Source organism: Alosa pseudoharengus, unplaced genomic scaffold, assembly GCF_046254945.1.
Source record: "Alosa pseudoharengus isolate Yale_2024_CS ecotype anadromous, Long Island Sound unplaced genomic scaffold, YU_APseudo_1.1 YU_APseudo_1.1_scf_22, whole genome shotgun sequence".
Classification (NCBI taxonomy): domain Eukaryota; kingdom Metazoa; phylum Chordata; class Actinopteri; order Clupeiformes; family Clupeidae; genus Alosa; species Alosa pseudoharengus.
The window spans coordinates 26,133,885-26,159,587 of NW_027468680.1; the positions used below are offsets into that span (position 1 = coordinate 26,133,885).

The window sequence follows — 25,703 nt, forward strand, 5'->3', positions numbered from 1 at the left end:
TCCCTGTAGTGTGCAGAGGACAGCTGTGAGGGACTCACGCTGGCATTTACCTCTTGCTGCACTGCTCCGCTCACTGGAGATAACGCCTCTGTCACCATGGTGCATGCATACGGTGCTTCTTGGAAGGCCTGGTTCGTGATTGGGTGGAACCCTGATGAAAGTGGGAACAGCTGCCATGGGATGATAGATCACCCATTTGTTATTTGCCATTTTTGCTCTTTGCATTTGAGGCGCACAAGTTCAGCACTGCAGCCTGACATCTGGCAGGAAATGAATGTAGGGAGATGGGAATGGTTCTTCGGAAGAGGTTTTTGTGACAGTCTAATGCACAAGTGTTTGTTTTTCACTGTGCATATGTTAGCAAGAGTGTATGTATGCATGATGCTTTCAATGGGACAGAACAAATTTATGTAAATCAAGAAAACAAACAAATGGATACAGATCTTTGTCCAACTACATTAAATACATTGCTTTACTATACCAAATGTTGGTGGATTTAATGAAAAAGGATGGAAAGAAGTGGCAAAGTTTTGATGGATCTCAACATTTAAACTGCTTTAATTTCACAGTGTTAGTGGCACAGTAGATACATACAAGTACTTTTTTTCTCCTCAGGTGGAAAAAAACAATATTTTAGTCATTGAACAAGACCATCCACACATGCCAATGTACAAGGTTACAACTTATGAACAAGTCGGAATCTTTCCCATTTACAAGGAAAATACAAATAAAACAGGATATTTTTCCTTTAATTCTTTTGTATAAAAAAGAACAAATCCAAAAAACAACATAAAGGCAATCTAGAGATGTATGAAAGGCAAACTTAGTTTTCAGGACGAAAAGAGGACTGCACTGCCAAAAACCTTACATGGAGATATGTCTTCAAGCACTCGTCACAATGATTGCCTGGGACCTGTGATGGCAATCACGACCCTCAAGAGAGTGCTGGGAGGAAAGAGGAGCAGAATGTGGACCGGAACACTTTCTAAAGCATGACTCCAAATACAAGAACATAGCCCCAAAGACCCAACACAAAGCCATGGGCGAGGACTGAACTGAATAAAAAGCTTTCAAGCAGTACAATTTTTTTCTTTGTGCAAATCCATTTGCTTTTTCTGTAGATTACGGAAATATTTTTGGCCTCTTTTTGCTACATGTTGTTATATCTTGGAGCACACCCAAGTCAAGCAGAAGCGTTGTTCTGGAGAAGTGTGCAGCGCACATATAAACACCACAAACCTTAGGGTGTAGCATGTCTAATAGCCTAACAGGTCATATAACCAAACATCCCCACCCAACCCTGAAAAAAAAACAAAGGAAAGACCAAGACAGGTTTAAACTTTTCTTTCCATAAAATGAATCCCAGAGATGTATACATCATTACAAGTTTTCTCAAATTAACCCCCCCCACAGACAGATGAATAGTTAAAGAAAGAATATATTTACATACTCAAAAAGAGATCTTTTAAAAACAAAATCTCGTAAGGAGAGAGACAAAAACCGTACATACTGTAATGCTGCCCTCTCAGTAAAGCTCTACACATTCTGCTTTTTTTTTGTCGTCATCACTGTCAGCTCAGAAACCCACTTGGCACGATTGTCATACATTGATTGGGTTCAAAATAGCCACCTTAAAATGAACAAATGACAAATCTTTTGATCCAAAATGAACAAAAAGGAGACTTGATGGGTCAAAAAAAAGCATCTCACAATAAAGATTGTGCTTGGAGCACAAATATAAAGAGTTTGGATCAAAGGCTACATGAGTAAAATGCTTAAATGCTTTAACGTAAGGCTAAAGGCATTTGCGTAAATTGTGTGAAGACTTGTAGTGCGGAGAGGAGAGAGAGAACATCTCCTTGCTACATGGAGAAAATGACCAAACTATGTACCCAGATATAAAAGAAAATAGAAAACACCATTAAGAAAAGACTTGGGGGGGGGGGGGGGGGGGTTGTGGTTGTGTGCAATGTGATTATTTTCTAAGGTGTAGTCCATCAACACAAAAGGATATTAAGGGTGGCACAGTCCAGAGCTACAAGTGTCAAACAAACAAATCTCACAGATTCCCTGTAGAAAAACCAGAGCTGCGAATAACTGCACATAACCAAACATGCATAAAACCGTTTGGACAGACTTTCTTTACAGACAAAGCCCTGGTGGGTGCATGTGTTCTGGCTACAATAAAGTGATAAAGGATGGTGCGGCTCACCGCCCTGTCCAATCACTGCTGCAGCCTGGCCACTTTCTCATCGCTAAAGTGGCATGACACAATGGCACAAGGTTGGTCGGTATCTTAGAGAACACATATACTGAACCACACACACATTATTGAATCACACATTCACTACCATGTGTACTTGGTGTATAGTGTTGAGAGGTACAAACTTGCATAGATAGGGTGCAGGACCAAAATGATACACGTTCTGAAAAGTGAACAGTCTGGATCTTCTACATTTGGTGCCCCTGTCAGATTTAGCTATAAGTGCCCTTTTGAAATGCTCACTTGCCCTTCCATTACCATGTTTTGATTCATTTTTTAAAATACACTATGCAAGTTTGCAACCAGTGGTCAATTTACAGGAGTAATATAGGATACAGGTATTTGGATATAGATACAGTTGGGACAATACCATGCCACAAACAGAACAATATGGTTATTTGTCTATACTGAAACAGGATAGAGTGAAAATCTGAATTTGAACATTGTCGTAAGGAGAAGCTAACATGTTGTTGGGAAAAGCTCTGCTTCGGCAGAGATGACGGTCAACAGCCTGAACTAAGAAATGGGCAAATCAACAAACAAACCAGACATTCAACATTTTTTTCAGTTGAAAAAAAGTTTCAAAATTCAAAGCAGTTTCCAGACCTTGTTTTTTGTTTGGAGAGAAGAGGGTATTTTAAGCAAAGTTAGTAAAGCTTTCCTCGAGCCTCGTCTCAATTCTAAAGTGAGCTCATCCAACGAAAACAACTGCCTCACCCGACTGGGAAGAGGACATATGAAATAAGCTTTTGACATCACAATTTCAATTCACCATGTACATACAAAAACAGCTTAGAATTCATCTATAGGACAGAATAAAGCAATTGAACTGAGGTGACGGCACTCCGTGTGCTGTACAGGTGAGCACTCCTTAGTCTCCCGCTCACACTCGCTCCGCCCTTAAAGTGACGAAAGACGAAAGTTTATGTGCAACAGAGTGAGTTTTGTTTTTCTCTTTGAAACTCGGTCCGGCCATGCCCCAGCGCTGAGTGAGGAGCTACATTAAGGATGTGAGACCAGAGCAGAGTCTCCGACCGGTGAGAATGAAAGACTGACCAACCTCACCAGGAGTCCTGTGGAGCAGACTCTCTTGATGGCCAACACCATCACATGAAAACACAAAGAAAGCACACAGATAAAAAAATGGTGTGTGCGTGTATGTGCGTGTGTGTCTATATGTGTGTGTGTGTGGTGAGGGGGGAGGACTCCAGAACATCCTCCCCCAACTCACATGACAAACCAGCCAACTGAACAACGAATGAACCAGCCAGCCAACGACATCCTGCAGCTCAGTCCAGGAAGTGGCTACGGCGGGGCTCCAAAACAGACGGCCAACAGGGCCATTCCGAGTCGCTCCCACAGCCGGTCCAGCGAAGGGGTATGGAGGCCCACGCTCCATCCTAGCAGAAGCCTGGACCATATGACTGCAGCCCTCTCTTTCTCTCTGAATCCTCTTCTCTCACTGGGCTCTCAAAAGGCAGCATCTCTCTCTTTCTCTCTCTCCTTCTGTCCCTCCTCCACCTGCCTCTGGAGATGAATACGCTCAAAAGCTGGAGCGAAAGGGAAACCAAAAGGAGGAAAAATGGAGGGGGGTAATAGTAACATGTGGGATGGGGTCAGGGGTGACGCTGGGGGGGAGGGCCGATGGTTAGGTGGGCAGTGGGTCATCGTCGCCTTTGCTGCATTTGCACTTGCAGCACAGCACGAAGGGCGTGGCCAGCAGGAGGAAGGGGGACGCCACCAGCAGGAGCAACCCAAACCCAGCGAAGATGCCGACCACCTGAGAGAAGGAGAGACAGAGATGGATGTAGACAAAGAGCGATCTAGTTATTGCCACCAATTGCTACCTCTTGACAACCAAACTCTTCCAACACATCTAACAAGCCCAGCATGCCTAACCCACACTTACCATACACTTCCTTCTGACACACTCTCCTATAGTATTACTACTCTACTATCTCTTACTTCACTTCTGCACCCTCATTCTCTGGCTGTTCTGCACTCACATTCTCTTGTGATGCTTTCTAAAGTTTGAATTTGTTGTATGTTAGACCGGCATATCTGGGAACTTTGAATTTGCTACCTGTCCCCGTCTCTGTCCCCATTTTGGGGAAAGCAGACTGCTTGGATTGAATGGAAACCTATGGAGTTGATGTGGGGTATGAAAAACTCTTATAATTATTAAATCCTTGAGCAAACGTGAATAAAAAGCACAAATTACTGTAATTTCCCAACTATTAGCTGGGTTTATACATTGATTTTGCAAAATGTCTTCATCTATGAGGTTAATACACAGGGGCAGTAGATATGGTATTAATATTAAATTTTTTTTTTTTAACTTTCATAAAACATTGTCCTGTGGTTTATACACAATGCAGCTAATACACTGTAAATTACTGTAAGGTTAGTGTGAGAGTCATCTGTGTGTACGTGGGATTTACGCGACCATTACATTACTATATACAACACATGGTTGAATATCTTCAAAGAGACAATAGTGAAAATAGTAATATTTTAGTAAAATAGTAAACATGACCAACCAAAATACAGAATGTATGAACACACTAGCAAGGAAAAAGAGGCAAGTTACAAGTGCAGGACTGTGTGCACTTGGACAGATTATGTGCAATGCATCCATTCACCACACGGGGGCAGCAGGCCCTCACCATCAGCCCTGTTGGCATGAGCAGAAGGGTTTCCTGGTGCAACCTGGGCCAGGCCAGGAAACGTTCTGAATGTTTCATGGGCCTCAAGCCTCTATGTGCATTATAAACACCACGCCGCCTCAAGTAGCGGCCTGTCAAGGACACAGAGGTCTGGAAAAGGCCTGAGGAGTAGGGGGGAAAGCCTCTCCTGCAAAAAAATCAACAGGAGGCAGAGTGGATGGTTTAATGTACAAACACTCCCCTGGCACTTCCTGGCTCCAAAAAGTACTAGATAGAGAAGTGGGGTAAGGTGACCTTACCTCCTCCTTCCTCACTCTCTCTCTCTCTTTCTAGCCCTTCCTCTCCATATCTGCCCTCCCTTTCTCTTTCTCTCCCTCTCGCTCTCTGTCCTTACTCCACTCCCTGGCTCCTTAAGGCCTGTATGGAGGGCAAAAACACTGAGGGCTGTGGTGGAGGCTGGTGGCAGTGGGCCGGAGAGGCTGGACCTCAGGCCCTAAGCCCCGGGGCTTTCATGACACTCGCGCCCCCGGGGCCTCAGCCAAAACACGTCCTCAAGTATTCATAAAGGGCCCTTTTCAGCCGGACTCCTTTAGGGTCCTGAGGAGAGGAGGAACTGTGCCCTGTCGCCACAAGGAGAGGAGAGGACAGAGACAGAGAGAGAGAGACAGACAGAGAGAGAGAGAGAGAGAGAGAGAGAGAGAGAGAGAGAGAGAGATACACAGAGCCAGCGAGTGTGTGAGAGAAGAAAGTCAAGAGAGGAGAGAGAGGAAGCGAAAGAGAAAGGCACTGTTCTGCCACTGCGCCACAGCTCCTGTGACTCACTCTGCCCCACTGAGCAACAGATGTCTTTGTGTGAGCGGAGAGCAGAGGAGTGAAAAAAAGGAAAGCGCTCCTTCTGCTAAATGGGAGCCTCCGCCAGAAAACTGCTCTCGGAAGCAGAAACAGGCGCCAGCCTTTTCTCAACCTGCTGAAAGGATGCTGCAGTGATTTTCTATTAAAGATGTAAAGCCTAAGGTTAAAACATTCCACAGATTTATTGAAAAGAAAAGTGAGTGTGCGAAGAAAGACCAAGCAACGCCACACTCTCTCCATCTCACTCAGTGCATTGTTACTCACACACACACCTGTCTCATCCTGTGAAAAGGACACCAAATATAGCCTGAAGTTGTCTGAAGTCCTGTTCTATAGGGCCGCAGCTCTGGTCCACGTGTCAGCGTGTCTGCATCTCCACGGGCAACACATGTGTACGTGAGTGTGTGTGTGTGTGTGTGTGTGTGTGTGTGTGTGTGTGTGTGTGTGTGTGTGTGTGTGTGTGTGTGCATAGACACACGCTGGCTGTAATGAGAGCTCTGGCTGGCAGGGAGGAGGACAATGGGAGCAGAGAGCAAAGGGAAAAACGTGGGCACCCACCTGCGTTCTGTGCCAGATGACCGAGGCCCTGGAGTGGCCTAGTTTGTTGCGGCACGGCCCTTTGTCGTAGTGGATCAGCAGGAAGTCGTCCTGTTAAAAAACATCGCAGAGACACGCGCCACCACATGAGGGGACGTACCACAGACGCAAGTTTTCACATGAGCACAAAACACACCAAACTGTATAGCAATAACTAGAAATCCGCTTCACTATCGTATACTATACTGGAGTGCTTTTCCCAAAACCATAGTGGCTAACTAAGTTAGCAACTTTGTTGGCTGCAATGCAATTTCCCATTGTCAACCAACTAAGTTGCTAACAGGTTAGCAACTATCGTTTTGGGAAACGCACCCCAGTATGGTAGCCTACATTCAATGTCTTTCTGAAACCGCCAATGTTGATCTTAGATGGTAATCTAGGCTAGGCTATATTTGCCCCAGTTGCAGGCAAACAACAATTACACTTAGTCACAAATGTGAGAGAATGTTGAAGAGTATGATACAGTATCTCAAAGAAATGTTATGAACACACTTACATCGAGTGACTCAAGGCAGTACCAGCAGAAGGCATGCTTGCAGTTCTTGCACATCATCTGGGCACAACCCTCGTCTCGTTCGATGTAAACTTTACACTTAGGACAGCGCTTAATGGGAGCGTCGTCCTCATCACTCTTGTAGAAGGAGCTGTTAGGTAGAGAGAGAGAGAAAGAAAGAAAGAAAGAAAAAGAGAAAGAAAGAAAGAAAGAAAGAAGGATAGAGGGAGTGATAGGGAGGACAGAGACAGAGAGAAAAAAGACCGGTCAGAACCTCATCAGTTTCACATTGACCAGCTGGCTGTGCCCTTGAACACTCTGACTTGAAAACCTTTACACGTGGCATTTAATGAAACAGTGCAGCATGGTGTACTATTTTGGTCGGAACAACACCTTGCTCGTCCTGAGGCCAGGCCTGTGATGGAGGGATGAAAATGGGGGAAAAGGTAACAAATGGGTCTGTCTGCTAATGAATAGCAAGCATACACCCAATTAGCATCGTGTCATACATCAATGTGTCATTCAGCATGGCACACAAAAGCACCTTGCTGGAAACTCTTGAGGACAAAGCATAGCAATTGGTGCCGTGTGTTGAAAACCACACAATTTGGGGGCTTGCCAAACAGTAGTAGGCACGGGGGTGTTTTTTTCATCTTTTGTCCCCAACAGCACACACCAGCGTTCCTCATCCTTCTTTTTTTGTTGTGAACGAGCAGCTTTTTTCTCCTCCAAGACACGAGAGCAAGGACAGTTGTTTGTTCTATCCTGAATGAAGACGCAGCCACCACAGGTTTGCTATAGAGAAGGGTACGGTTCATACACCCACTCTTGCAGGCAGCTGCTGATTCAACTCCATGGCAACACTCGAGTGATCAACTACGAGTCGTGGTGTCAGAGAGGACTGATTTGAAAAGCACACAAAAGCTTACTTCTTTGATGACTCGCAGTGTACACTGATGTTAAGATGGCCAACAGGAAGAATTGGATTACTGGATTCTTTAAATCTGGACAGCCAGATTTAAAGATTTCTTTTTAACACTTTAGTAAAGAGGTGCAATGCAGCGGATGTTGGTAAGGCCTTATATCCCTCTGTCATTGACTGTCTTTGCATGTACACCATATTCTGATTAAGGTCCCTATTCTGGTTAAAGCGATATTCAGAGTAGGATGTTTACATCTGCAGCAGAGTGTTTAGCTATGGGAATATTCCCATTTAAATGTTAATTGGCATATTCCGATTAAAATAGCGTGCAGTAGTGGTAGCAAGAGCATCTTGACATCTTTAATGGTCTCTGTCCTAGAATTCCGTAGATGACCGCAAAATAGGTGAAACTGGCCGTTATCGTTTTGCTTTTTAGCCTTATAAAAGGCAGCTTTTCCATCGATTCTTGTCGACCTGTCAGCAGTATACGCAAAACCTGCTTCTTTTAGTTTGTTGCACACCCTTTTAAAGATATCACTATAGACCCCTTCAATGTTTGAAATAATCCAGAGCCTAGGTCGGGTGCGCGCACAGAATGGGGTCAGAAAAATGGCACAGCTTATAGACCAGCATGTTGAGCTGTCAAGGTATGCACGGTCATTGTTACCCAAGGGCCACGAACCGTACCTTAATAACTTAGTCTTAGTTAATGGCGATTGTCTGCCAGATCCTGAGCTGATAACAGAATGGTTAGACGTTAGTGTGGGATCACACACACACACACACACACACACACACACAGACACACAGACACACAGACACACAGCTTTCTGACCCCAACATGCGCACACCTTTTCTGTGACGTGGACCGTGAAGGGGTCTATTGTTGTGCTTTCGCCCATCAGCCTTTCATGATTTGAATACATAAATTGACCTAATCATCGCTCCAGTAGTGCAAACTTTTCACACTTTTCACACTACTGCCAAGTTGACAACCAAGCTACCAAAATTCCTTGCACGAATGTGCAGACGTAAATGAAAATTTTCCAAATAATGTGACCCAATAAGTCACATCACATGTCCCAATGATCTAACTAGGGTAATGGAAATTGGGTGTTTACATGCCTCGCACAATCGGAATACTGTAATTATTCCAATTGAAATATGATGTGCATGTAAACATAGTCAATGTTACATGCACCAGAAAAATAAGTGCTACTGGATTAACCACAACCACCTCACGTTCTACAAAACCAGCTTTGTGAAAACCAAGATAGAGCACTTATATATCCAACGTTATCTGAAACTCGTATAAGGCAGGCAGCACTATACAATTGTTGGGCTTCTTGGCAAAACCAGTGGCCCTTTCTGCAGCTCATTACAGAGGGCACGGATAGAAGAGAAATTCTGCTGGGTACAATATTCGCACTGACGGCTGCTTGGCTGGGCTGGGCTGGGCAGAGCAGAGCTGTGCAGAGCTCTGTGGTTGGAAAAAGCCCCCTCTGCTGTCTCCACTCCGCCCCTGATGTCCCCGCATGACCCCAGACACCACTCTGTGGCGGTGCCAGTCTGTGTGAACCAATGTGCTCAGCCCACATCACACACGCATGGAGAGAGACCTGACTTCGGGGATGGGGGGGGGGGGGCTGCTAGGGGGTCTGTGAGGACATGCTGCTTGCTTCGGGGATGGGGGGGGGGGGCTGCTAGGGGGTCTGTGAGGACACGCTGCTTGCTTCGGGGATGGGGGGGGGGGGGGGGGCTGCTAGGGGGTCTGGGAGGACACGCTGCTTGCTTCGATGAACCGTGCAGACGGGAAGGGGGAGCGAGTGAGTTTTCAAAAGCTCAGCTCCTCAAAAGCGCACACACCAATACTTACAAAGACTTTATCGTCAGCAGATAGCAGAACGACTCCCCCAAGTCCACTACACCAAAATCCACTACACTGCTGGAGTTCAGCTAGTGTTCTAGTGAATTTAGATTAGATAATATGGTAAGGTCAGACCTGAAGTCGATGAAGAAAACAGTGAGATAGAGATAGTAACATCACTACACACCTTCGGTGCATCAATGCGGATGTGCTTTGGTTGGGCAATAAGAGCCTTGAGCCTATATAGTGGTAACATGATGCAAGGTCTTTCTAATTACACTGAGAACAGAGAGACAGAACAGAGCGTGCACTGTGAGCTGGCTGGGAGATCAATAAGGGTCAGCAGGCCAGGCAGGGTTACCTGGTCTCCCCGGGCAGGAAGGAGGTGATGGGCAGGTTCTCCTGGCAGGCCTGGTCGGGGTGCCAGCTGGCCTTGCAGGCCGAGCAGAACTCCAGCATGCAGACGGAGCACTGGACCAGCTGGGGAAGCGGCACGTCCGACTCCTTCAGCTGGCACACTGCCTGGCACGTCGAGGACGGGCACCAGGTCCGGCAAGGGTCCAGCAGCACCTCTGTGGGCAGACAAAACGAGCAGATAAGAGTGGGGTGGGGAGGGGTGGAAGAGTGTTAAGGTCAGGCTCCAGGTCAGTACAGAGCTGCATTAGGCTTCTGCTAAAGGAAGGTACCAGGTCATCATCCGCCAGCCTGGTGAAGCCTTAATGACGGGCAGATTGGGACAGCGTGTCCTTAGATGCCCTCCTCTGTCTTTATACATATGATGGAACTGACAGCAACACAGACTTACACTGACACTTCAGTATGGCTACAGAAAACAAACATAGGCTTTTCCCCAACAGCTTTCCCCCTCCAACTGCTCCGATTCTGCCAGTCTAGCGTACACCCCCACCCTTTCCCCTCCATGGCCAAATGCTGTGCATGTTTAATCAAGATGGCACTTGGTGACTTTCTGGTCTGGCTGACCATGTGGTTGGAACAACTAGCCCAAAACCCCAAAGCTCCATCCTTGCCTTCAATCTGATGTGACAGGCCATGCAGAATCCCACATGCACTCTAGCCTCCATGTCTGAGAATATGGGGAGGATTCTGCCTGGCTGGCCAGGGACATCGATGAGACGGATGGCTGCTTTTATTGAGCCTTTTGCCTTTTCTCAAGGATTTTTACTCATCTATGTGAACGCATGCGAGGTGGGAGGCTGTGTGTGTATATGTGTGTGCATGGATGACAGCAGCCCTAAAACACAAGCTGCAAACAAAACCACTGCTTTGGTTACAGGAAAGCAAATTATTATTCAAAACCCATGAGATTCAAATTCCAGACTGCATGTAAATGTTTTCTATGGAATTAAAACCATGACGATTACCATGGTTACTATGGACTTAACAGACAGTGAAGCCCTGGCTGCTATAGGGACAGGAGAGGCCCCCGTGCACCATCAGCAGGACTTCATACCGACACCATCCAATTAAAAAACAAAATCTAATTACGGCGACTGCAGGCTTTCAACTACGCCTCTTTGATGCTGCTTGGGTGGCGCTTTTCCATTTTAGTCGCTTTAAGGGTGTGCTGGGTCAGCCGGTACTCACCGAGATCACCGCCTCGTGCTCACTCAAGCGGCGTCAGATAAGCCCTTCCTTCACAAGAATTGATCTGATTCTAAAGTCTCTAGGGGAAATGATGCATGGTGCAGAAGAGGTTTGGAAAAAGCTAAACGTCTATTTGCCATTTGATTTGGGTGTCTCGTATGAGATACAGTGTAATGTTAAAATTGATGGCTCTAGGTTCACCCAACCACCCCAATGTCACGATCTTGCATCTTAATGTCCACAGTGGAGTGGAGGAGGACTTGCTAGCAGCCTTTTTGAGCCCTTTCCGTAAGTGGGTATTTGTGCAATTACCAACAACTCATAGCGTTGTGATGTGAAACATGGGTTTATCATTAGGGGAAGCCTGGACGCTTTAAAGAAGCTATGTGGAATTCTGTAGATTTCGAGTTGTTTAGAACAGTGTTTCTTAACTGGTGTGACAGCTCATGTTAGACATCATTTTAGTGGTAGACACAAATAGGCTACGACCCTGAATATTTGAAGTAGGATATGGATTCACTTAAATTGAGGACAAAATGGGACAGAAACCCTAGTGTGTGATGTGCAATGAATTGCTGGCACATGAGAGTATGAAACCATCAAAACTAAAATGCTACATGGAAACAAAGCACCCCTGTCAAAGACAAATTTGTCAAGTACTTTGAAAGGTGACATCAGAAGTTTAAGACTTCACAAATGTAATGCCAAACATCAGCATGTTCCAAACAAGTAGGCACTTTGCGCGTCTTACCATGTAGCTCACCGTAACCGTTGGCTTGATCGCTAAAATAATTTATGGGTCGTGACTTAATGAACATGGTAAATTGTGGGTCCCAAAGCCAGACCAGTTAAGAACCACTGGCTAAGAACACAGTCACACGGCTCTTTCACATTCACTTGCAATGTATTTAATACAACGGCCTTACAGTACATGGTAGAACGTACGACGAAAGAGAGCTGGATTTTTTGACATTTTAACCTAAAAAAAAAGAAAAAACGCTTTTGGAAAATTTTTGTAAATGACTACCATAAAACGGAAGTGGAAATAGTGCAATGTGTTTTTGGTGTCATCAACTTAATGTGGTAGCCACAGGTGCTGTCCTATACCTGTTAATAGCATTTTAGCCTTTAGAGTCTCTCAAAGTCTTGAACCAGAAATATATAAATTTTACACACACACACACTATATATACACTACTGTTCTGTGTCCTCGTTTTCATGTTGTAAATGACTGTTGTAGAAAGAAAGGGCTGATCTTTAATGCAATATCTACATTGTCCATTATCAGCAAACATTCATCCAATGTTCCAAAGACACATTCTGTTTACTAATCTGATATCATTTTAAAAGGCTAACTGAGAAAACACTGGAGAACCCTTTTGCAATTATATAAGCACATGATGTTATCTGAAAACTGCTGCCCTGCTAAAACAAAAACAATGCAACTGATCTCAGCTGGTATTCTGTCTATAATGGACTGGAATGGGAAAATGTTCTACGTTTTTAAGTGACCCCAAACTTTTGAACGTCAGTGTGTGTTTTTGTGTATATATATATACATACATATATACACACACACACACACACAAGCACATATCTGTTGCACATCATTGCCTCATACTTACCCCTCTCAAACTGCAGCTTCCTGTACCTCTGCATGATCTCTGTAGCGACCATAAACTCAATCTAAGGGAGGAGGAGAGACACAAAGACGAGGTGAGGTGACCATAGAAATGCCTGAGGGATAACTTCATCCTTCATCCCTGACCCAGCAATCCCCATTCACGCATATAGTACATACTCATGAATATGCATTGCATCACTACACAAGGCTGATTGCTCGTGGGGAAGAAAAAAGGATAGTTCTCTGAGAGGGAAAACCAAACTAATGGTGTGCACCATCATTTGTGACTACCACGGTGACTACACAGGTGAGCTCAAAGGGTGGTGCACCAAGATCTCTCACACTAATCATCCACAACCCCGGCTGGCACAGACCAGCGAGAGTAAGCTGCCGTGCCAACCAAGCCCCAAGGTTCCGAGTCACCTCGGCGACCTCATGCTAGCTCGCCCCTGCTGTCGCTGTCCGTGTATGCATGCAAGAGATTTCCAGCAGCATGTTCATCCATGCAGTATAAATACAGCCACCTGTCTGGCCAGGCAGGAGAAGGCCAGATTGATGTGTGGCGTGAAGGAGGGCGACAGGCCGTAATTCCTCCTTTACAGGATAGCCCTCCGTAAATACTCTCATAATCCTACACTTTCCCTTTCGCTTCCCTGAGTGGCACAGACACTCTAAACACTATTAAAAGCATCCAAGTGCATAAATGTGATAATATAATCAAGATGATTGAATAATTACAGTCAAATCTGTCACCATTTCTAGTCAATTTGATCAGTTACATGTTGCTTTGCATAAATACCTGAATATGTAAGTAAATATCTGCAAGTAAATATCTGCATTTCAACGTTTGTCTGCACATTACACTGTGAATTTGATATTCACTTCAATCGACTATAAAATCAATTCATTTTTGAAATAGTTAAACTAGTAACACTGGTCACTGAAAGCTGCTCTTACAACATGCTCTATGGCCTTGGTTCCTTCACCTCACAAACATCTCTGTCAGGGACAGGGAAACATCACATGGTGGGGGAGTGTTGAGTTCTGGCCCAAGGGTGATACAGCTTTTTAGAAGTTCTAAATACACTGCACTACAGAAATTGACATTGAAATAAGATGTTCTTTGATAAACTTAAGTAATGTACAACTTTAATGTACTTCAACGCCACATTACCTCATTTTCCTGCAGATGTCCCCGTTTTGGACAGGCAGAATCTGGACAGCTAATTGCAGTTTCAAGGCCCTCTTTGATCAGGAGTTCCACATACTGCTTCAGGCACTAAAGAGGAAGTTTCAAGCAAAAGCACATTAGTTACCAGCATAAATGTCCCAGCATGTCCTTCCACAAAAACCACTTGGGTGTCCTGACCACAGTCCACACAGCATCTCTTGTGTCACAAGGGGAAGTTAATTTAACGCAGGCTTTTTACATTTTATAATGCATTGCACAACCACTGAAATACCCAGACAAGCTTCAGCTTGGTCTACAGTACTTACAAGTTGACAAATAACCACTTTACAGGTACTGTGAATACATTGCAGTAGAAATTTGTTTTAAGGAAAGAATCCACTGTTCACACCTAGGTTCAAATTAATTCATGACCAGGTGCTACAGATAACACAGGCCACTGAAAAGAAATATTCAATGGATCTGTAAGGCCCGTCTTTTGCCCAAACCATATGCATTTCTAAAGAATGCCTTTTTGCATTCAATTTACATGTGTGGATGCCTGTGTTTGATCTGTATTAGCTGGCCATGGCCAAAGATCCCCAACACCCGCTCATGCATAAAGTGTGACCATTTGTTCCTTGTTCTGGCCCCACTACTGAGAAATAACTCCTGGGCCTACTTGATGTCTTGTGGTGAGATAGGCCAACCTCATTATCATACAGTATTGCTCTGTAAATATGTGTTGTGAATAATACATTCATGTTTGGTCTTGAATTAATACTTGTAATGTGGGCAACAGTCTGATTATGGTTTTGGTACAATTGAATGTATCTGTGCATAGTTGTAGATTAAGAATTAAACTGTAGCATAAAGTTATGATATCCACCTGGGCCACACCCATCCACCTCAGACAACAAAGGCTCTGATGAGTCGGGGTGGCCCAAGTGAATGATAAAAGTGGAGGCTCTGGTCCTCCAGGGTTTCTCTGCTCTGTTCTCTGCTCTCTTCTGTCTTCTTTCCCATCTTGGGGCTCTTTCTCTCTCCTCCTCTTCCCCTCTCTCTCTGTCTCCCTTTGTCTTTCTCTCCCTCTCTTTCTCTCTCCCCCTTTCTCTATCTCTGGGTTTGTATTGTTTTATCTGGTGTATCAGTTATCTCTAACTTGTCAAGTTTACCTCTGTGAATTGGTTAAGTTTCCTTTGTTACCATTTGCTACTTTGTTACAGTAGACCATGTGAGTTTACTTGTACATTCAACTGAAGTGATATGGGTTACATTTACCTTTAAGACTTAATACCTATTAAATTGTTCATTTGCCTACCAATCGGATAACTTCAATTCTCGTAGTGTGCCATGCCATTCTCCTCCATAGCTGATAAACTAGTTACTTGGTAATTGATTGGTGATACAAATTATTAATCAAATGGAGTCAGATCAACGAGTATGTAATAACATCATTGCCATTTAACTCTTCACCCTACTTGTCCACACAAGCTCCTTTAAGTGATGATATAGCTCGACGTCTATATGTTTCCGAGGCTATATATATATAGGCTATTATATATATATATATATATATATATATATATATATATATATATATATATATATATATATATATATATATATATATATAATTATCTTCAGACAATCTGTAATAAGACTTCTTGCAACACTTCTGCTAGTCTTGTTAAGGAGACTGCTGACTTATCAGTATCACATCTGGTTGTCATTCTTGCTTTAGTGTGTTCAACTCCACCATTTTGGCTGACTATAGAGCAGGTTGAACAAACAGATCTGATCTGCAACAATGTGAGCTGCTTTACACATAACTCTGAAAACATTAAGAAATGAAGACAGACATTGTATACGGAAGAATATGCTCATTGGGTTAAGTTTGTGCGCATAAGACTTAAGGCAGATAACTTGTTGTGTCAGTGAGAGGAATGCTCTAGTGCAGGGGTGACAAACTCATACTAGGCAGTGGGCCAGATTTGTTGGAATGAGACCTCATGGGGGCCGTCATGGTCATTTTCATTTTTCTGCATTGGTATCAGAGTGTTGTTAGATGACATACTCCTTTACTATACCCACTCATGAGCAAACAAGTACAAATCATTTACTCGTCATATCCTGCTCTTTCTCTCTTGAAACACCCTACTACCATGTCAGTTTTTTGGCCTCTTCCTTCCTGAGGATGGTCTGTAGTGCTAGGTTTAATCAATTTATCACAGAAATTGCTTATTACAAATTGTTGAAGAGAGCTGGATGTGAATATCTTTTCTTTCTAATTTTTCCTTCTTACCCAAAACATCTTGGGGGCCGTATAAAACCTGCTGGCGGGCCTGATCTGGCCCCCGGGCCTTATGTTTGACACCCCTGCTCTAGTCTATGGGGCCATCTGATTAACACATGATCGAACACAATGATCTAACACAGACATGCCTTTGGTTTACAGTACATTGAACGGTGAAAATTTCAGAAATGTTGTGTTGTGCAAACTTGAAACTACAGTTCAGGCAGTGGTTAACCACTACCATCGTAGACATTGCAAGAAATTGTGTGCAACAGGCACACAAAAGCCTGCATTACAAATGCCCAAACCAAGTCAGCAAACTTTAATGCCAAATCAAGAGCAGGGATGCTCTAACTGAAATGTCAAGTAACACTAAATAAATATTCATACCAAGTGAATTAATCAGATTTAAGACATTGTACAGTTATCTAAAATCTAAATGATGAGCAAAATCTCATCGCGTTAATAAGGCAGATTAGCCTAGTTTGCTTCAGCTATTCATCACTCTTATGTGGCCTTAATCTAGTAACATGTAACATGATACATTTAAAACACATATCTACTTTCTGCTCCTCAAACTGACCGACCCTAACTTTAATCAGATCAATAAATCAGTAGCTAGTATGATCAGAAATCCCATAGTAGTGTCTAGAAGTGCCTGCTGGCTTTGGTATGCTGCACATGACTATATAAAGTGTGTTTTACACTTCAGATATACCTGCTAAAGAATGTCCAGAAAACATAGAAAGATACGTATTAGATTATTTTTGGACGTGATAAATACTGACAAATTTCACTGCAGATAAATGCAATGACCATGTAACTGTTGCCAACATTTTGCTGCTTTGCGGGCAGGTTGCATCAAATCCAAACTGTTTGGCTGAGTATGTACCCTGTTTGCAAGCACCCCGCTGCTGAATAAAAGAAAACAAACAAACAAAAAAACACTACACAGCAGAAATAGCTCACTGCTGGCCTAAGCCATTTCTTCACCTTGCAATACTGTTGCAGGACTATAAAATGTAATGGTATTAAGTATGAGTTTGTTAACAGTATCAGTTGATCGTTCAAACTAGCCTCCCCCCAAATAAATCACTAAATAAATAAACACACAAATAAATAAGAGAATAAATATAGGCATTAATGAGTAATGTTTGCAGAAGCTTTCCCTTTCAGGACCTCCAGAGATGAGTGACCTCCACCCTCCCTCACAGTGCTACTGCTGCCATGTGTGGGAGGAGGGGGAAAGGCAAATGCCAAATGCCTCACCACACTTGTAGCCAACTCACTTTTATGGTTAAATTAGATCCCGCTCGAGGCTTTCCTCATGCTCTCCAACAAACTCAGAGATCAGATTAGCTCTTTTTTTTTTTTTGTACAGCATCTCAAATAGCGTAAGCAGAAATCTAATTTAGAAATTTGGGGTCTAAAGTCACCCAAAAGAAATGGAAAATGACAGGCAGCACTTTACACCATTTTGAAGGTAGTACATTGTTTTTTATTAGGTCCAGAAATGTGTCTTAAAGGTCTATGATCATGTGTAGATGATGTATACCTGTTACTCCCAGCCAAGTCTCCCAGCTACTGTATGTGTGATGTACTTATACACTTCTCACAAAAAGTTAGGTATATCTGGCTTTCGAGTGAATTAATAGTGAATTAATGCTTCAGTACCGAAAGTACTAAAACACTGAACTGTTGGACATGCGCATTCAAAAATTTAGAGAAGGTCACATTAAGTTCACCTGTAAAGGTTATAGTGGATTTTAGGTTCATCCTGAAATTTCACCCGAAAGCCAAATATCCCTGACTTTTTGTGAGTAGTGTATGTGGTTACATTTTAAACAAAAACTCTGGTACTGGCTGGTGAGAAGGTGTCAACCGAGTCAGTCAATATTGAAAACTATATGACAAGTATTGTGCGATAACCCTGAGTATTAAAGACAAAGAAATGTTCCAATACAGAGCTAGCCAACACAGTGTGATCCTGAGCAGCTGACCCTCACTGCTAGGCAATCAAATAATAAAGATGCTTGTCAGAAGATCTTCATAATCTTACTGTGGTGCCTGGGATACTCACCAGTGTACAGAACACACATTGGCACTGTGTGATGGTGGTCATCTGTTCCAGGGGGAACTCTCCCAGGCAGAGCTTACAGGACACCAAGGGGTCCAGGGCCAGATCCCAGGTGGGCCGGTAACGGGCTGTGGTCATTTTCCCAGGTGAGGAGCTAAAGATGAGAGAAATACAAGTGTAAATCCCTGGGCTTACAACTTTCACATGGCTGTGTCAACTGACTGAAATTCAACGCTGGAGAATGTGATAAAGACGGCACAAAACACGAGGAGCAAAAAAAAGTTCTTCTTCACTAAAGTTAAGAGTCCATACAATGTTATGAAGGCAATCCTAAAACAACCCGGTATACTTATGCACAAAATTGCAAGCCACAAAAAAAAATTCCCACTTCAATCCTTCAATTTCTTCCATTACAGTTTGGACTGAATTGATAAAACAAAAATAAACAAACAAACCAACCAACAAAAACAAACACACAGCACCAAGACCACTTTTGATTCAAGTCAAGTCGCTGGGTTGATGAAGGCCCAATGAAGGCTACACATTCAGATATTCAGCTTCCCTCCAGAATCCCCTCAGTCTCTCACAGCCTCCCAGCAGGACACAGAGCAGCTTATGTCTGAAGTGTTTACAGGAAGTGCTCCTGTGTAGGCAAGTCAACAGTGTCTTAACTCTCAGCTAGCTGCTAGGCAACAGGAGGGGTGGAGGAGAGGTTGAACCAACAGTGTTTGTGGAGAGAAAGCACATGAAAACACAGACTGAGGTGTGGAGAGGACTTTCACATGGTACGCAACCTCCTGTCTCTCACACTCCTGTGACATGTCAGAGCCTGTGCTCCTGCCAACCACACTCACTAGCACACACACCTACAGTCATAAAAGCTAAAATTCCCACCTAGTGTTGCAATGCAGCAAATAAAAGTACACAGCCAACAGTAACATTATTTCCCCTAGGACTCCCTCTAAAAAACTATTTGGACCCACTGTCACCAGTCTGAAAAGAACTGTGAAGCTTCTCTATCCAAGCGGTGTAGAGGCTCTGACGAGGCTGCCTATGGGATCCCAGCCAATGCAGTCTGCAGCTCCATCACCCCATTCAGCTCCTGTGTGACTAGTGTGGAGACTTGGCCACAAGCAGTAACACCTGCTGACTCAAGTGGGCTCTGTTGCAACGAGCTTGAGGATGACTATGGGCCTGCATATTCCCAAGATCTTGTCAAAACAGTCTTCTCAGAACTCCAACTCACCAGGTTGGTTTGCATTAGTCACATTTGATTAAGGAGTCATATAATCTTTCCACTCAAAAAAGCGTTTTGCCAGTTTTTTTACATTCTAAGAGGTCATTAATTGTACGTCTCAATTTACCAGACCAATCTAAAATAAAATAATAATAAAAAAAAATAACCAGACCAAGTGGCACTGTGCATGTTAATCTTTTACAGATTAATTGTTGACCACATCTTAGCATCATTACAACTTTGAATGACCTCTAGACTACATTCCAGGAGTGCACCTTTTAATCTCTTAATTCAATTTTATATCTACTTTACGTAATTCCAGACCACAGGTGAAAATCTATAGGCATACTTCTCTGATAGTGCTAGCCTAATATTTGTTCATACCTGTCGACTACCTATTTTACAACACGGTTCAATATAAAAAAATAAGTATTTTGTGAGCTATAACCAGGGTTCCCACTCCAAATCAAATGTAAAATTCCATGACTTTTCCCTGACTTTCCCTAACAAAAAACCTTAATTTCCATGACTTACTATATAATGAATGGTACAACCGACCAATGATTTCAGAGCAGCCGCGTAGCATTCAAGAATCTTTTACGTACTTTTTAATAGCGGGAGGGACATGAATAAATGGACATTGAATAAACAAAGGTGGGCTACTCAAGCAAACAGTAAAGCTAATAACCAGATATACACCAATTTTGCGTGGAAATATATTTGTATTAATATATTTTGGCAAGTAAGCTTTAAACTGCTGCAACAAAATTCCCTGATATTCCATGACTGCACCAAAAATGATCAAATTCCCTGACTTACCATGTCTGGAATAGACTTTCCAAAATTCCATGATATTCCAGAAATTCCATGACCCGTGGGAACCCTGTATAGCCATCACCACAACTGGAAGATATTGTGGTATGCGACCCTACCACTTATAATATTTTAAGCAACTTAGTCACTTTGTATCTTTGAGGACTATCTTTGAGCAAGTCAAACCACAAAATATATTTAAATAATACTTCATGATATAAACCATGACAAGTTTAAAAGTGGAATTGTATTAATTCACATCAGGATGTAATATTATAATGTTATAGGATATAATGTTACTTTAATTTTTATATTCATTCGTACATAAAGAAAACAAAAATGTCATTCTTTAGAAAGGATATTAACACTGAACCCATGTTAACTGTTCAATCAGAATTCCTGGAATTTTCTAGCCTGGGTTTTCCCATGCTGCCTTACGCTCACACTGCTAGGCAGCCTGGATTTCATGGAGCGAATTTTTGCCTCAGTTAGGGGACCAATCACAGAACGGAGGGAGGGCAGCAAGACGATGACGACACACCGAAGCCGTTATGAGCTACGTACAGATGGGTCATTCCGTGTCAAATCACCCAGTGGCTGGCAGGTCACCCTCTCCCAAAAAATCTGAAATAAATCACAGGTGTTTGTAGACCAAACCTATGCATAAATCTTAAATAGTATATCTGTATCACTAATGGTTCCAAAACTACAGCCCTTCGAAGTTTCAAGTCATTTTAAGCATCGTGGTGAACAATCCTTTTTGTTCAACTTCCAACATTATTGGCTCTTTTGGTATTTCACACACATTAGTGAAACTATGTGAATAGAAGTACATTTTCCTGTTGAATTAAACAATCCAATCAAATCAGGTGTATCTTGTGTAATTTCCCCTCTGCAAAGCTCTGAAAATGGCTATAAATTCATTATGTGAAAAAACATCACCACCTTTGAGGGCTTGTCATTCAAAAAGTATGTGACACAAATTCATCAGATTTTTTTCCCACTCATGTATGGATTATTAGGTCATGTCCATGCATTAACTTTGGTTGTTAACATTATCATATTGTCAGAGCATTTTTATTAAATTGGGCTTGATTTTCAAAAAGCCCGTTTTCATCTTCTCATTTCACCACGTGGACAGTTAACAGGATTTTTTTTAATTTTACCATATATCATTCTGTATGTGAGGATCATCTGCCCAAAATTTGGGCTTGTTGCTGAGTTTCTTCATTGAGATAAGATTTTTTACAAATATTGTCTATAAATCCACTGAATTTGTACTTTATCTGCAGTACCACTTGTCTCACCACATGTGGTGCTCTTTTAATACAATGGAAGTCAATGGAAGGGTAAGAGAGTCACTTGTTTGCTGCATATATCCAATCTAAACACACAGTTTATGGTTCATATGGTTCAAGTAAAAAGGGGTTTCTAAAATTCAGTGCATTGTCGGATGCAGAAAAATCAATGCTAAAGATTTATCATCTTTTTACAAATGCCTCTTGGATCCACGAGTCCTCAAACCTTGTTATGAATACTTGTGATGGAAACACACATGGTCATCTTCATCAAGTGAAATACCTTGATGAAATGAATTTTAGAAACCCATTTGATTGTTTGTTAAAACACTGATCTCCATCTTGATGCTCGTTGTCTATGTATCACAGAGGACTGCATCCCAAGCATGACGATGAATATAGACTTTGCCTAACCAGCTGGCTAGAAATTATTAAAGTGCTCACATAGGCACTGATAGGTTGAAGCTGGTGTAGAAAACTCATTACAAAGATGGTAATTATGCTAAATCCTCTTGCTGCATGTATGATGACCAGTCAGTCTTATGTGTGTATAATTTATTTGATCAGTTTATTTTCTCTAAATAAGATTTATGTATGAGTAGTATGTTGTTCATATTGCAATAATTATTTGGACCAATTCAACTATGAACCATAAACTGTGTGTTTAGATTGGATATGTGCAGCAAACAAGTGACTCTCTTACTCTTCCATTGACTTCCATTGTATTAAAAGAGCACCACATGTGGTGCAAAGTGGTACTGCAGATCCAGTACAAATTCAGTGGATTTATCGACAATATTTAAAAAAAATCTTATCTCAATGAAGAAACTCAGCAACAAGCCCAAATTTTGGGCAGATGATCCTCACATACAGAATGATATATGGTAAAATTAAAAAAAATCCTGTTAACTGTCCACGTGGTGAAATGAGAAGATGAAAACGGGCTTTTTGAAAATCAAGCCCAATTTAAAAAAAATGCTCTGAAAATATGAAAATGATAACAACCAAAGTTAATGCATGGACAGGACCTTATAATACATATATGTGTAGGAAAACAATCTGATGAATTTGTGTCACATACTTTTTGAATGAGAAGCCCTCAAAGGTGATGATGTCTTTTCACATTATGAATTTATAGCCATTTTCAGAGCTTTGCAGAGGGGAAAGTATACAAGATACGTCTGATCCGATTGGATATTTTAATTCAACAGGAAAATGTACTTCTATTCACATAGTTTCACTAATGTGTGTGAAATACCAAAAGAGCCAATAATGCTGGAAGTTGACCAAAAAGGATTGTTCACCACAATGCTTAAAATGACTTGAAGTTTCAAAGGGCTGTAGTTTTGCAACGATTAGTTATACAGATATACTATTTAAGATCTATGCATGGATTTGGTCTACAATCACCTGTGATTTTTTTCAGATTTTTTCGGAGAGGGTCACCTGCCAAATTGCGCTGAAATTGGGTGATTTCACACGGAATGACCCAGATGCATTTGATAGACATTCGTAGCGCCCAATAAACGGCTCTGGGCATTCGTAAACCACGTTTCAAATACGAGAAAATGAATGTCTAAAATCGCTCAATGAGATGAGGTCTGACGTTAGCCAGGCTAGGAATTTTCAAGCCAAAGCATCTCATTACATTGAAAGTCATTTTTTGCAGGAAAAACAAAAACATTGTGGAATGACATAAATGAGCATTGCCCTATATACATACAATTTGGCAAGCTTAGACTTCCTGTAACATTTTCTCTTCTTTCCTCTTAGAAAACAAAGTGTATAGTGAGGCACCATGGCAACATGCCATTCACACAGTGCTGTAGCTATAGTGATAAACAACTGACATCATCGAGCGCTGATGCTGTTTTTCTTTTTGCTTCATCTGAACAATAAACTTCTCTTCAACCAGGAATGTAATTTAGTGAAACAACTCACAACCCTTAACCTGAAAAACATTGAAATTAAATTATGAGTTAACGGTCAAGTCTCAAAGAATCAAAATGTACCAACCTGGGCTACCAAATAGTCCTCATTGCTGGTGACGGATAAAGCGACAGGTCAAGGAAGCCACCAGCTTTCATGTTATCCTAGTCACACAGCTTTCAGTGTAATTACATAATGCCCTATCAAAGGGATTACGTAACCTCCATTTTATAATCTACCTAGGCTGTTATCTGCTCAATTTGAATGCACACCTATAACCAACAAGGGCACAGATTACCCCGACATGTTATTTTTCTATACATTTTTCCAACTGAGATTGAGGCTATCAAAGCACTCTAGGGAATGTGTTTACCCCTTACATATTTAACATCTAACATTCGTATGCTTAACATAATCAGCACAGCACGTGTAAATATGCCAATGAATGCAGAAACCATCATCTTCTCCTTTTAAAACCTACCCCTTAGGAGGGAAACATTGTGCATTTACAAGGAAAACGTGTCATGAGGAGGTCAGTGGCTGAGGATTCATGCTGTGAAGATAAAGTGCTGTGCAGCATGGGACTCAGAGACGACTGCTCTGGCTCATAAGAAAACGAACAAGCCACATCTCCTTATTTCTAAACCAATGTACTGCGTGGAATGGCAAGTAAGGTTGCAATGAAGCATTGATGATCAGTAAGATTCAAAATTCATGAAAAACAGCTTGAGATCTAATAAAAGAGGTGCCTAGATTTCCCACTGTGTAAATGTAGAAGTGCTGCCCTACAGAGCTGTGTGCTTTTTAAACAATGTAATGATCTGAAAAGAGAGAAATCAACTTGACAGCTTATGTCATCTTTATAGTAATCACTTCTTAACACTAACTTCATGGAATTCTCAGGTTCAACCACAAACGGCCATGTCAAACAGTCAATGTGCGTACATGACACATGAAACGGATGACTGTTTAGTCCATGGTCTACAGTTGCCTAGTTGCTGGTTGAATGATTTCTAAGAAATGTTACTATACCTTACTGTTTTAAGTTTGAGTTTTTTAGTTGCCATGTAGCGCTTAATTTTAACCTGGTGTGGGACCTGATGTTGTATCAATTTGCTGAAGGACACGGTGACTGACAGGGAAGGAAATCGTCGTAAAAAATGTAAGCATACTAACAACCATTTTAGTCACCTGGACATTTTAGTCATCTGGATGCCTGCATATGTTGTTTCCAACTGGACATTCATAAATAGAATCCTGACCACATTCTTCCAACCTCTCACTGAAGCAAAGACAATGAATGTTGCCAAAGACTGCACCTCCAAGCAAATCCCTGTGATGTGACAAAAGAAAAAGACCCCCAGTGACCTGCACAACAGACTCGGTTATTTCATGGGGTGTGCTGACAAGTGACCTTTTCAAATTTGATACAGCTCAGCATTTCAGTTGAGAGAGTGCCCTCAGCAAACATAAGGTAGCTGGGGACCTAGGCTATTCTAATCCAGAGTTTGAGGTTTCCCGGTCACGTGTTTGACCATGCTGTAAGCTCTGATGGTGGTATACCCTCACACAGATGTCGCCTTTGCTTCCCCACCCCATGGCATGGCCTGCCCTCCCTCTCCCAGGTGTCAGTTCTGTTCTTTATCCGGCTTGCTCTTTCCAAAGGTCACTCCTGGCCTCCTGCCAGAAGGCTATAGACTCGCCACAACTTACTAGTGCCACAGAAACTTGGAGTGCAGAATGACCTAATGGAGCCATCCAGATTCTGAGCAGACCCCTGCTTGTTGCACTCTTAAGAATGGCACTCAAAGAGTGCAGGCTTCCATTAAAGCCAATAGTCCACTCATGTTCTAAAATAAAATCTCGAAATGTTTTTGTATGTTGACAGACATAATAAAACTATAACCCCCTGCCAGTAATAAGTACAAGGGCTTTACATAAGGTGGACATGGACCTGGAATTACAAGACAATAATCATTATATGAAGTGGTGCATG

General features: G+C 42.3%; 1 protein-coding gene across 3 annotated transcripts in view; it reads right to left on the bottom strand.

Moving 5' to 3' along the window:
• Positions 1-442: 442 nt before the first annotated feature.
• The window catches only part of rnf144aa (ring finger protein 144aa), a 34,745-nt gene continuing 9,484 nt past the window's right edge, over positions 443-25,703 (bottom strand). The window contains exons 1-8 of one of the 3 annotated variants that reach the window (XM_076299512.1): positions 18,908-19,721; positions 18,434-18,584; positions 14,064-14,168; positions 12,891-12,951; positions 10,022-10,232; positions 6,875-7,022; positions 6,340-6,429; positions 443-4,043 (exon numbers count right to left, since the gene is read on the bottom strand). In XM_076299512.1, the coding sequence (XP_076155627.1) occupies positions 3,912-4,043; positions 6,340-6,429; positions 6,875-7,022; positions 10,022-10,232; positions 12,891-12,951; positions 14,064-14,168; positions 18,434-18,568 (882 nt within the window). In that variant the 5' untranslated portion in view covers positions 18,569-18,584; positions 18,908-19,721 and the 3' untranslated portion in view covers positions 443-3,911. Of the gene's footprint in view, positions 4,044-6,339; positions 6,430-6,874; positions 7,023-10,021; positions 10,233-12,890; positions 12,952-14,063; positions 14,169-18,433; positions 18,585-18,889; positions 19,722-25,703 lie in introns of those variants that run through there. The other 2 variants (XM_076299511.1, XM_076299510.1) reach the window with 2 other exon arrangements.